Source organism: Phoca vitulina, unplaced genomic scaffold, assembly GCF_004348235.1.
Source record: "Phoca vitulina isolate PV1807 unplaced genomic scaffold, GSC_HSeal_1.0 scaffold23, whole genome shotgun sequence".
NCBI lineage: Eukaryota > Metazoa > Chordata > Mammalia > Carnivora > Phocidae > Phoca > Phoca vitulina.
The window spans coordinates 22,868,024-22,882,421 of NW_022589726.1; the positions used below are offsets into that span (position 1 = coordinate 22,868,024).

At 37.9% G+C, this 14,398-nt stretch overlaps 1 protein-coding gene across 1 annotated transcript in view; it reads left to right on the plus strand.

Moving 5' to 3' along the window:
- Positions 1-9,052: 9,052 nt before the first annotated feature.
- RPAP3 (RNA polymerase II associated protein 3) overlaps positions 9,053-14,398 on the plus strand; it is a 42,135-nt gene continuing 36,789 nt past the window's right edge. Inside the window, exons 1-3 of the mRNA XM_032420731.1 lie at positions 9,053-9,126; positions 11,763-11,946; positions 12,924-13,064. Of these exons, the coding sequence (XP_032276622.1) occupies positions 11,794-11,946; positions 12,924-13,064 (294 nt within the window). The 5' untranslated portion in view covers positions 9,053-9,126; positions 11,763-11,793. The remainder of the gene's footprint in view (positions 9,127-11,762; positions 11,947-12,923; positions 13,065-14,398) is intronic.

The window sequence follows — 14,398 nt, forward strand, 5'->3', positions numbered from 1 at the left end:
GGAGAGAATCTCTGAGTTTGAGGATATCTCAATAGAATCCTCAAAAACCAAAAAGCAAAGAGAATAAAGACCAACAAACAACCAAAACAGAATAGCCAAGGACTGTGGGACAACTACAAAAGGTGTAATATACACATAATGAGAATGCCAGAAGGAGAAAAAAGGGAGAAAGGAACAGAAGAAATATTTTAAACAATAATGACTGAGAATTTCCCCAAATTAATGTCAGATATCAAACCAGAGATCCAGGAAGTTCAGAAAACACCAAGCAGAATGAATATCAAAAAACCACTATATTTTGACACAGCACTTTCAAATTACAGAAAATCAAAGATAAAGAATAATTGTGAAAGAAGCCAGAGGAAAAAAAATCTTACCTACAGAGGAGCTAAGATAAGAAATACATCTGACTTCTCCTAAGAAACCATGCAAGCAAGAAGAGAATGGCATGAAATATTTAAAATGTTGAGAGAGGGCACCTGGGTGGCTCAGTCAGTTGAGTTTCCAACTCTTGATTTCAGCTCAGGTCATGATCTTGGGGTCATGAGATTGAGCCCTGCATCAGCCTTTGCACTCAGCACATAGTCTGCTTGAGATTCTCCTCTCCCTCTGCCCCTCCCCCTGCTCATGCACACTCTCCCTCCCTTTAAATAAATAAATAAAATCTTTAAAAAAAAAAGTTGAGACAAAAAACTCACCAGCCTAGAATTCTGTGCCCTGCAAAATTATCCTTCAAAAGGCTAAGGAGAAATAAAGACTTTCTCAAATAAACAAAAATCCAGAGAATTTGTTGCCAGTAGACCTGCTGTGCAAGAAATTTTCAAAGAAGTTTTTGGAGAGAAGGAAAATAACATAGATCAGAAACTCAGATATACATAAAGAAAAAAAGAGACTATCAAAGAAGTAAAAAGTGAAGGTAAAATAAAAACTTTTATTTTCTTATTCCTAATTGATCTAACAGACAACAGTTTGTTTAAAATAACAACTGCAATAATGTGTTCAATTATATGTATTACGCATACATATACACATATATTTATGTATACTTGTATACATATATGTATTATGGACATATATATATATATTTATCCTCATATATGAGTGAAATGAATAGCAGGTACAAGGGATGAGAGGAAGGAATTAGGATTATTTTGTTATTATAAGGTACTCACATTACCCATGATGTGGTATAGTGTTATTTGAAAGTGGACATGGATTGATGTTGTAAATGTATATTGCAAACTCTAGGACAATGATTAAAAAAAGTAAAAAGTATAATGGATTTGCTAAGAAAGGAGAAAAAATGGAGTTATCTGAAATCCTCAATTAAAAGCATAAAAGCCAGAAAAGGAATGGAAGACAAAAATAGGAACAAAGACTTAGGACAACAAGTAGAAAACAGTAATGCTTATGGCAGATATTAATTCAACTATATCCGTAGTTACTTTGAATGTCAATGGTCTAAATGCAACAAATAAAAAAGAGACTGTTATAGTGGATCAAAACCAAGAACCAATTATATATTGTCTACGAGAAACCCACTTTAAATATGAAGACACACATAGATGAAAAGTAAGTGGATAGAGAAAAATACACCATGCTAACACCAATCAAAAGAAAGCAGGCATAGCTATGTTAATTTCATACAGACCAGACTTCAAAGTAAGGAAAGTTATCAGAGAAAAAGAAGGGCATTACATAATGTTAAATGGGTCAACTCTCCAAGAAGATGTAACAATTCTTAAGGTGTATGCATCTAACAGCACAGCATGAAACTGCATAAGGCAAAAACTGATAAAACAGAAAGAAGACATAGATGAGTCCACTATCATAGTTGGAGATGCCAATATCCTTTTCTCAGAAAGAGGCAGATCTGGTAGGCAGGAAATCAGGAAGAATACAGCTAAACTCAGCCACACCATCAATCAGCTGAATATAATTGCCATCTATAGACTATTTCATCCATAGAATGGATGTACATTTTTCTCAAAGTCATATGGATCATTCACCAAGAGAGACCACATTTCAGGCCACAAAATACCGCTTAATAAATTCAAAAGAATAGAATACTACAATGTCTGCTCTCAGCTCACAATTTGGGGAATTAAACTAGACATTGATAACAAAAGATAACTGGAAAACCATAAAATACATGGACATTAAACAACACACTTCTAAATAACATGAGCAAAGGAAAAAAAATTTCAAGACAAATTTTAATATATTTTGAACTAAATGAAAATGAAAATACAACTTATCAAAATTTGTGAGATATAATGCTTAGAGGAAAATTTATAGCATTGAATACATATATTAGAAAAGGAGAGAGATCTAAAATCAATCACCTAAGTTTCTACCTTAGGAAGCTAGAAAAGGCAGAGAAAAATAAAAAGTAGAAGAAAAGAAATAATAAGAATTAGAGCAGAAATCAAAGAGATTGAAAACAAAATCAATAGAGAAAATCAATGAAACTAAAAGCTAGTTCTTTGAAAAGATCAATAAAGTTGATAAGCCTCTAGCCAGGCTAACTAAGAAAAAGGACAGGACACAAATTACTAACATCAAAATGAGAGAAGAACAACACTGCAGACTCTATGGAAGTTAAAAGGATAATAAAGGAATATTATGAACAACTCTATGCTCATAAATTTAATAACCTAGATGAAATGAATGAATTCCTTGAAAGATGCAAGAGGAAATAGATGGTCTGAATAGGCCTATATCCGTTAAATAAATAAATAATATTAGTAACCTTCTAAAAGAGAAAGCACCAGGCCCAGATGGGTTCCCTGGTAAATTCTATCAAATAGGTTAGGAAGAAATTTAGCCAATTTTCTACCATCTCTTTCAGAGGATATAAAAAGAGGGAATGCTTCCTCACTCATTCTATGAGGTCAGCATTACGCTAATACCAAAACCAGACAAAGGCATTATAAGAAATGAAAACTACAGGCCAATATATCTCATGAACATAGACGTAAAAATCCTCAAGAAAACATTAGTAAATAGAACCCAAAAAAGTATAAAAAGAATTGTATACTACAGCCAAGTGGGATTTATTCCAGGTATGCAAAGCTGGTTTAACATTCAAAATCAATTAATGTAATCTAGCACATCAACAGGCTAAAAATGAAAAATTGCATGATCATATCAATAGATGCGGAAAAAGCATTTGACAAAATCCAACACCCATTCATGATAAAAATTCTCAGTAAAGTAGGAATAGAAGGAAACTTTCTCAACTTGATAAAATCTGCAAAAAATTTACAGCTAACATTATACTTAATACTGAGAAACTTGAAGGTTTCCCACTAAAATCAGGTACCAGGCAAAAATGTCCCCCTCACTACTCTTTTTCAACATCGAACTGGAAGTCCTTGCTAATGCAATATGGCAAGAAAACAAAATAAAAGTTACGCATATTGGGAAATACATCTTTATTCACAGATGACATGATCATCTATGTAGAAAATCTGTAAGAATCAACAAAAAAATCTCTTGGAAGTAACAAGCAATTATAGAAAGGTTAAAGGATACAAGGTTAATATATAAAAAGTTAGTTTCTTTCTTATATACCAGCAATGAATAAGTGGAATTTGAAATGAAAAAACATACCATTCATATTAGCACCCCCCAAAATGAAATACTTAAGTATAAACCTAACAAAATATACACAAGATCTTTATGAAGAAAACTAAAAAATTCTCATAAGATGTAAAAATAAGTAAATGGAGAGATATTCCATGTTCACAGATAGGAAGACCCAATATTGTCAAGATGTCAATTCTTCCCAACTCAATCCCAATCAAAACTCCAGAAAGTTATTTTATAGATGTCAACAAACCATTTCTAAATTTTATATGGAGAGGTAAAAGACCCAGAAGAGCCAATACAATATTGGAGAAGAACAAAGTTGAAGGACTATGGTACCTGACTTCAAGACTTACTATACAGTTACAGTAATCAAGACAGTGTGGTGTTGGGACGCCTGTGTGGCTCAGTCGGTTAAGCATCTGCCTCCAGCTCAGGTCATGATCCTCCTGGGATCGAGTCCCGCGTCAGGCCCCCTGCTCAGCGGGGAGCCTGCTTCTCCCTCTGCCTGTTCTCCCCATGCTTGGGCAGGCTCTCTCTCTCTGATAAATAAATAAATAAAATCTTAAAAAAAAAAAAGACAGTGTGGTGTTGGTGAAAGAAAAATAGTTCAATGGAACAGAATAGAGAGCCCAGAAATAGATTCACATAAATATAGTCAATGATTTTCACAAAGGAGCCAAGGTAATACAATGGAGCTAAGATATTATTTTTAACAAGATTCTGGAATAACCAGACATTTACATGTAAAAAAATCTGTCTAGGCCTTACACCCTTCACAAAAATTAATTCAAAATGGATCATAGACCTAAATGTAAAACACAAAAGCATAAAACTCCTAGGAGATAACATAGGAGAAAACCTAGATGACTTTGGGTGTGGTGATGCCTTTTTAGATACAACACCAAAGACATGATCCATGAAAGAAAAGTTGGTAAGTTATACTTCATTAAAATTAAAAACGTCTGCTCTGTGAAAAACAACATCAAGAGAATTAGTGGATAAGTCACAGACTAGGAGAAAATATTTGCAAAATACACACCTGATAAAGGACTGTTATCTAAAATATACAAAGAACTCTTACAACTCAACAATGAGAAAACAGCTCAATTTAAAAAATGGGACCATAACAAACACCTCACCAGAGAAGATATACAGATAGCAAAAAGGAATATGAAAAGATGCTCCACATCATATTTTATCAGGGAAATGCAAATTAAAACAATGAGATACTACTATATACCTATTAGATGGCCAAAATCTGGAACACTGACAACACCAAATGCTGGTGGAGATGTGAAGCAACAGGAATTCTCACTTATTGCTGGTGGGAATGCAAAATGGAGTTACATTGGAAGACAGTTTGGCATTTTCTCACAAAACAAAACATACTCTTGGGGCGCCTGGGTGGCTCATTCAGTTAAGCGTCTGACTCTTGATTCTGGCTCTGGTCATGATCTCAGGGTGGTGAGATCAAGCCCTGTGTCGGGCTCTGGGCTGGGCATGGAGCCTGCTTAAGTTTCTCTCTCTTCCCTCTTCCCCCTCCTGCTCCCATGCATTTGCACGTGCTCTCTCTCTCTCTCTAAAACAAAACAAAACAAAACAAAACAAAACAAAAATGTACTCTTACCATATGATCCAGCAATTACTCTTCTGATATCTACCCAAAGGGTTTGAAAACTTCTGTCTACACAATAACACCCATGAGAATATTTATAGCAGCTGCATTCATAATTGTCAAAATTTGGAAGCAAACAAGATGCCCTTCAGTAGGTGAATGGATAATCGGTGGTACATCCAGACAACAGAATATTATTCAGACCAAAAAGAATGAGTTATCAAGCCATGAAAAAACATGGAGGAACCTTAAATTCATATTACTAAGTGAAAAAAAGTCAATCTGAGAAGGCTACATACTGTATGATTCCAAGTATATGATGTTCTGGAAAAGGTAAACTATGGAAATAATAAAAAAGATCAGTGGCTGCCTGAAATGCAGATAGTGGGGAGGGATGAATAGGCAGAGCACGGAGGAATTTTAGGGCAGTAAAAATATTCTCTATGATAGTACAATGATGGATATATAGTTGTTATAGATTTGTCCAAACTCACTGTACAACACCAAGAGTGAACCCTTAGTTAAACTATGGACTCTGAGTGACTGTGATGTGTCAATGTAAGTTCAACTTTGGTAAAAAATTGTACTATTCTGGTGACTGATGTTGATAATGAGGGAGGCTGTGTATGTGTGGGGGCAGGAGGTATATGGGAAATCTTGGTAACTTCATCTCAATTTATTGGAAACCTAAAGAGTGACCATATCCCAGGGCTTGGACATTAGCTTTGCCAAGGAGAGAGGGGCAGGAATTAATATTTGAGATCTCAAGCTGTCCCAAGCTGTGCTAGGTAGGGTTTTTACAAACATTTTCTCAGTCTATTAGTTATTTTTTACCTTTACCACTTTAATTTTACTGTGACTAAGTCACATTCACAGTAAGTAGCAGAACAGGGTTACAAAATTTAACCCTTTTCCTCACGCTATGGTGAGCCTGGATTCCCAGCAGTATTGCCTCATTGATTCATTTGTTATTCTTTCAAAGAACACTTCTCAAGGCCTGTGGTAGAAGTGACTGGGTTCCCCTCAATATCTGCTCTCCTCTCGTTTTTCCTTAATCATTGAACTCTTAGGGTTCAGATGAGCAACATGACTTCCAAGAGTAAAAACCTCTCTTGCAGCCAGCAGTGGCCATGTGTCTAAGTCCTGGCCAGTGGCATGCAAAAGGGAGTCCTTAAAGGCCAGGGGGTACATTACATCCATCTTTCATCCTACTCTGTCCCTTTCTGCTGTCTGGATTGAAGATAAGATAGCGGGAGCTTGGGGGCGCCTGGGTGGCTTAGTCGTTAAGCGTCTGCCTTCGGCTCAGGTCATGATCCCGGGGTCCTGGGATTGAGCCCCACATCGGGCTCCCTGCACTGCGGGAAGCCTGCTTCTCCCTCTCCCACTCCCCCTGCTTGTGTTCCTTCTCTCACTATCTCTCTCTGTCAAATAAATAAATCTTTAAAAAAAAAAAAAAAAAGATAGCGGGAGCTTGAGTGGTGGCTAGAGCCACCAGGGAAGCCATGTGCTGAAGAAGATGGAGCAGCAAGGCAGAAGGTGCCTGGGTCTGACCCTGGAATGATCATACCAACCCTGGATTGCTCATATTCAGTCTTCTTTTATTTGAGAGAGCAATACTATTCTCTCAAGTTTAAGCCACTCTTATACTGGGCTTTATCTTACATGCAATCAAACCTCATATAGTTTGTAACACGAAGCCCCAAGGTTCATAAATGTTCTTGCTAAATAAAGCTACTTAGCTCATATTCCCTTTCTTAAGATTCATATTAACTGTCAGAATGTTTCCTTATTTAGCTATTTGAAAGATCTCAATAATTGTCTTGGACATTAACACAAAATTAACACCATAATCATTAATTGCAGCATTTTACTCTTGTGATAAAACATTCATCTATATTCCCACTATGAAAAGAGATATCTTTTCAACAATGACTATTGAGATATTAACAATAAATGCAACTGAGATGACTGGAGTTTATTCACACTAAGAAGAAATTAATAAAAGAGACATAAAAGAAAGGCATAATTTATCAATCTTGGTGAAAACTATGTGAAGACGTGTCAACAGAAGTGGGGAGGTCTGTAATCTAGAAAAGAACGTAAGATGGCCCATGTCTGAGCTCACAAGAGAGAAGGCTGTCACTGAAGTATAGTGTTTTGTTTTTTGGGTTTTTTTTTTTTTTTTTTTTTTGGTAGAACATTGCAAGCCTCAGAATTAGGTAACAATGGCCATCAAGACCATTCGACTAACTCTTTTCACTTTGCTTCTGAACTCACTAAGAAACTATCTATTATATGACTTAAGAGGGAGATAGAGAAGGGAGGATTCACCCAAGGGTCTATGAGGTTTTACTAGAGCAGCCAGCTGTCCCCTTCTCTCTCATCTCAATCGACTCTGGTAGAATTCACTTAAAAAAAAAAATACAGTTGCTTTTGTTAAGAACATCCATAAATCAACATCTGTTTTAAAATTATTTATTATTAGATTAATTTTAAAACACAAAATAACTCTGAAAATTCAGCTGTCTAACACAAAACCCAAAAAGTCATTCCGTTAGTAAATATTTTGATGATATACTTAATGATTTGACTACTATGATGTTAAAATACAAAGATACCCTATAATTTTACAGTTGGAAAGATGAGCTAATAATATTCCCTTGTAAGAGAGGACGCCAGGGTGTTTTTTTTCATTGACCATTACCTGGATTAGTGATTCCCAGCCTCAAAGACACAGCTGTATCCTTGTGCTTTAAAAATCATGATGTCTAGGCTGCACTAATTAAATCAGAATCTCTAGGGACAAAACCTAGACATCAGTATTTTTTTAAGGATTTATTTATTTTGGAGAGAGAAAGCATGCAAGAGGGAGGGGCAGAGGGAGAGAGAAATCCTAAGTAAGACTCCCTGCTGAGCATGGAGCCTAACTGGGGCTCCATCCCAGGACCCCAAGATCATGACCTAAGCCAAAAACAAGAGCGGGAGGCATAACTGACTGAGCCACCCAGGCGCCCTCCCCCCCTTTATTTTTCAATGCTACATGGATGATTCCAAAGTTCAGCCAAGACTGAGAGTCACTGAACTGGATTTTGGGGCTAATGTTTGAGATCATTGAGTTGTTTCAAACTGACAGTTTTGTTTGCTTTTGTTTGTTTTTGTGGACTGTTGACATTATTTTTGTTTTACAATTTTAGAGTTGTCATGAAAATGAAAGACAGCTTACTCATATGGTAAGCAGAAGCAAGAAGTATTAAAAGCTTCACATTCTTTCTTCTTTGTAAGCCAGGGCACATCTAAAGACAGACTTTAACACTGACACACGTCCAAGAAAGACCCAGATGTAGATACACTTAGAAAAGGAGAGTTTACTTGCAAAGGTGAAAAGAGTCGGACTGAAGAACTGGTTTGCCAAATACAAGTACTTAAAGGAAAAACAAAACAAAACAAAACCCTGCACAATTGTCAGAGTTACAAGATGACACAGTCTGTTCGAAACAGTAAATTTCTCAGATGATTATCATGCCTACAAAGGTCGTGACCTATTGATACCCGCAAGGCAAATATTCGGGCTAAAATTGTTTTGAGGGGATTCCAGGTTAATACCCAAGGCGTTATTATTTTGGGAATCAGAACGAGTCAGGATGACTCTGCAGTTTTGGGGTTATCTCCCGCGAATTTCAGTCATACTGGAAGCAGGCAAGGCGTCAGATTTGGCTTTAACAAACCTGTCAATTCTCTACCTCTACCCTGAGAGGAGAGGCACACCGTACCTGCCCTTCTGCGCACGCTCCGCCCGGACGCCAGGGGGCGGGGCGGGGGCACGCGGGGACTTGTGGGAAAGCTCGGGAAGGTGGGGCCCGGCGTGAGACGCTGCGGGCCTGGGGTAGCGGCTCTGTGGGCAGTAACGGCCTAGCGAGGTGAGCCGGCTTTACGTTTATCGCCGGTTGCAGTAGCCGACGAGGCTTCGGGGGTGGTCTGGCGCAAAGAGGGCGTGCGGCCGTGGGTCCCGGGGGAGGCGGAGGGCAGGAAGGCGTGAGGGCGGGCGGCGAGGGCGCGGCGGCGCGGTGGTGTCCAGGGTAGCGGCGTCCCGGGCGAGCGTTCCGGAAGGGGCTCGCCCTGCGTCCCCGGGTATGGAAGATCTGCTCTGCCGACTGTCCCTCCACCCCGGCTGCCCGGGGTGTTGGGCCGATTTGCGGTGATCCGATAGCAGATCCACCCTCCCTGGAGAACTGCGGGGGGGGCCCGCCCCCTCTCGGCGTGGGTGTGCTGTGTTCGCCGGGATACTGAGTGTGAAAGCGATAGCCCCCAGCATTGGAAGTTTCTGGTTCCCTGCTCGGACTCCAGCCCCGTCGCAGGTTCCGTGGGAGCAGTTGTATCTGCGGGAGCAGCGGAGGTGATGAGTGAAATGGAAAAGGGTTTCGACCTTTTGCAGCATCGCAGTTGGCTTGCTGCGCTTTTATTCCTATTTTTGAGCCCCCAGCAAAGCACTATACTGGTTTCGTTTTTTAAAAACGAGATAGACGTATGTGATCAAACTTGGGCACTGCCTGAAAAAAAGGTTAAACTTAGTTTAGGTTACAAGGCCAGGCTAGGGGTCAGAAGACCTATCTGCATTTGCAACCATTAGAAAAATGATTTTTCTAATCTGCTCTGTCTCCCATGCTACTCCCCCACTCCTCTTAAGCGTTGAATCCCCTCCCACCCTTTTACGGACTTTGCCCCATCTCTCATCCTTTTTCCTAGATTCCTTTTACCTTGATTCTCTTCGTCGTCTTCTACCAGACTATACTCGTGAGCAGTCTTAGATTATTAAAGACAGAATTACGCTAATCCCCATATAATCTCATTTACTCAGCAGCTCATTTTATTTCTATCCTTTCCTTAAATCTCATTGAAACTCTCAATAAATCTTTATATGACTGAATACAATGCACGTTCTTTCCCCTTATGCCACCTTTGTGTCTTTAGGCACTGCCAACCTCTGTCACCTTGAACTCTTTCTTGAGAATTCTCTCCTGTGACAGTACTCTCCAAGTTTTCCTCCCAGCTCTCTAGATGTTGCTCCCTAGTTTTTCCTATATTGGTATCTCCTCCTCAGCTTGTTCCCTAAATAGTAGTGTTTTGCAGGCTCCACCCCCTGCCCACCCAACCCAGTAGTCACAGTGATTAAGCAGGTCCAGATTCGTGATTGTAACTTCCACCTTTAAGCTAGTGACACTCAAATTTATAAACTTATAGTACCTACTGGATATGTCATCCTCATGTCCCATAAGCACCCGATTCAGCATATCCCAAGCTGAAATATTTGTTTTTCTTCTTGTCCTGCAATCCTGAAATGTCCTTTCCTTTCCTTTTTTAAGATTAAAAAAAATTTTTTTTTAAGTCATCTCTACACCCATCGTGGGGCTCGAACTCATAACCCCAAAATCAAGAGTGGCATGTTCCACCGACTGAGCCAGCCAGGTGCCCCCCTCTTTTCCTTTTAAAATTGTGATCCTGACTCACATGGCACTGCTAATTTCACCAGGCTACCAAATCGGAAATCTAAGACACTGGTTAGGTCCTTCTCTGCTCCCAGCTCCTCAGTTGAATCAGTCATCAGGTACTTTTTTATTTTACCTCCACATTACTTTCATAGCTTTCAGACCTCATGGCCTGGCATTTTGAGATCTGTCCCATAGCCACCTCAGCCTTCTCTTCCATCATTCTCTTTCTTAGTCCTTTGGTCTGCTTGCCTGCTCCTCCATGGTTAATCATTTTGGCTGGCCTCTTTGAAATGTGGCTAGTTATAGCACCTCTGGGGACTCTTTCCTTGAACCCACCACCCTACGCACCATCTGATTTATGCCTGTCCTTTGTGGTCAGTCCCACAGCATCTGTATGTGCCTCTAGCACAGTTCTCAACCAGGAATTATTATGCCGTCTAGGTGATATTTGACAATGTTTGGAGACATTTTTGATTGTCACAGTCTGGAGGGGAGGGAGAATACTGCTGTGTAGTTGGAAGAGGCCAGGGATGTTGCCGTTTTACAATGCATAGGACAGACCTTCTACCACAAAGAGATATCTGTCCCAAAATGTCAATAACTCCAAGGTTGAAAGACCCTGCCACCGTAATATTTTGTGGCTCTCGATACTTGATTATTTTGTTTCCTTCTCCATTAGACCTGGGACCTTGTCTTACTTGTTTTTATAGGACCTGTCACATAGCAGAAGTTCAATAAATTTTGAAAAGGAGTAAAGGAGATAATTAGGATTAATTTATAAATGGGAGACGAGCAGAGTCTGCTACCAAGGGGTACTTGCTAATTTCAGTGATTTCCCCCTCATTGCCTTTTATTCATAATGCATTGCAGTGATGCCAGACTTGTCTGTTTTTCATTTATTCATTCAGCAAACATTGATTCATTTAAAAAATAATATATTGATGTTTTCTTTCTTCAGCATACTTTAGGCTCTCCTCTGTGCGTGTATTTTTGCCATTTATGAAGTGGTAAAAACTCATTGATAGCTATGCTTCAAAAACAAACCAAATCTGTTTAATTCTTGTCAGAAATTGGTTGGTCAAAACTCTGCAGGACATAATGACTTCCACAAATAAAGCAATTGAATTACAACTACAAGTGAAACAAAATGCAGAAGAATTACAGGACTTTATGAGGGATTTAGAAAACTGGGAAAAAGATATTAAACAGAAGGATATGGAACTAAGAAGACAGAATGGTGTTCCTGAAGAGGTAAATTTCTTAATTAAATCCTACTTTAGCATCCAGCAAAACTATTTAATTTAAAATAAAGCACAGCCTTTTAAAATGTTTTGTGAAAATACTGAAATTGAAGTGATTTGCTGCCTGTCAACATTTTGAAAAATTCTGCTTTTTAAATCTTTGTAGTACTTATATTAACTCTATTAAGACATTTTAAGGCTTAGCCAATAGTTAGGGAAAGGAAGACCATGTGATAATTCTTAAGGTAAATGAATAGCATTTTCGATGTTTAGGGGTGTGTGTGTGTATATATATATGTATAATACAGACCATATATAATTATGTGTTTAATGATATCTTAACATATAGTATTGGCATAAAATACAGATTACTTATGTAGGTTCAACCAAACGTTTTTTTTAAGACTGTGCATTTAAATATGGATAACTTTTTCATACTAATGATGTGCAGGCAGTTCAGTTTGCTGTTGTACTACTGCTAATTCATTGTAGTAAGGCTGAAGATCAGGCAGTTTTGAAGTGTGAATTTAGGATTGCAAATTAAATGTATAATTAAAATTTCTAGATAATACTTTCCTTGTGACTAAACAGTATTCAGCATTTGTCAAAGAATGAATTAAACATTTCAAGCATGAATTGTTATAAGTGAAGATGGTAAATTGGTATTTTTAAGCACTTTAAAAAGTACTTTTTTTTTTTTTTAAAGATTTTATTTATTTAATTGAAAGAGAGAGACACAGCAAGAGAGGGAACACAAGCAGGGGGAGTGGGAGAGGGAGAAGCAGGCTTCCCACTGAGCAGAGAGCCTGATGCGGGGCTCGATCCCAGGACCCTGGCAGACACTTAACGACTGAGCTGCCCAGGCGCCCCTAAAAGTACTTTTTACTTGAAAATATAATTTAGTGAGAATTTTAAACATTGGTAGTTATACAAAAAAGCAATAGAGCAGTGCTCAAACATCATGTGTTTATTTTTTCCCATCCCTAGAATTTACCTCCTATTCGAAATGGGAATTTTAGGAAAAAGAAGAAAGGCAAACCTAAAGAGTCTTCTAAAAAAACCAAAGATGAAAACACAAAAAACAGGATAAAATCTTATGATTATGAGGCATGGGCAAAACTTGATGTGGTAAGTTAATCTACTTATACGCTTCTTAGTATTTGAATAAGATTGTCTTGGAGTTAGCTAAGAGTAATGGGTTAAATGAAAAATAGTGTAAAGTATCTTACCCTTGTGTCTTTCACTTATAGATTATTTTATGTGAATCCAACTTTAATTACAATTCTTTTCAATTAACTAGATTATTTTTTCTCCTGCAGCCCTCTTTCAGTGAGTAGTGGCTAAAACAGCCAGGATTCTTTTCTTTTTTTCTTTCTTTTTTTTTTTTGCAAAAATAGTACGTAGAGGTCCAACGTATTCCCCACCCAGTTTACCCCAGTAATTCCTTAATTATAGTACAGTATCAAAAATAGGAAATCGATATGGTACAATGTATATATATATATCACATAGATTTAGGTAACCACCATTTAGAATTCAAAAATACTGCATCCCCATCCCATCTTCTTTTCTTCCCTCTACCCCCATAAATAACCACTCTTCTGATTTTTAGGTTTATTATTTTATTGGCTCTTTTCTATTTAACATTTTTATTTGAGGTTATACATACAGTAAAGTGCAAACATCTTAAGTGTACAGCTTCCTGAATTTTTGCTCCTGTATATACCTGAAAAACCACCATCCACATCAAGATACAAGACATTTTCAGCATCCCAGAAGCCTTCCTTTTCAGTTGATTACCTCCCAGAGGTAGCCACTATTGTGATCTTTAATATTATAGATCAGTTTTGCCAGTTTTGGAATTTCATATAAATGTATCATACAGTATACACTCTTTTGTGTTTGGCTTTGTTTGCTAGCATTGTCTGAGATTGATCCATATTATCAGTAACAGTAATTTTTTTCTTGCTGATCAGAATTCCATTGTGTGAATATATCACAATTTGTATATCCATTCTCCTATTGACATACATTTGGGTTGTTTCCAGTTTGGGGGTATTATGAATAAGCCTGCTATGAACATTCTTGTATGTGTCTTTTGATGGATCTAAGCACCTGGGAGGGAATTTGCAGGTCATACTTTATATATACATTTAGTTTTAGAAGACACTGCTCAATCGTTTTCCAAATTACTTGTATTTTTCTTAATGAAACCAAGGCCAATTGACTCAAGATAGAGCTGGCACTACCAATTAAATAGTTTGCCATCTGCTTCAGTATTGTCCTGATGTAGGGAAAGTATAATTTTAGGTCTTGGATTTATTGCTGTGGGAAATGATGCTTTCTGAACATGATATTTTCTCTGCTGAGTATTATATAGTCTACTTTCATTTTTTGTGATCTTATTCCTCATTATATAGCTTTTTCCTTTTCATAAGGTGGTATCTTCTTATACTGCTTTT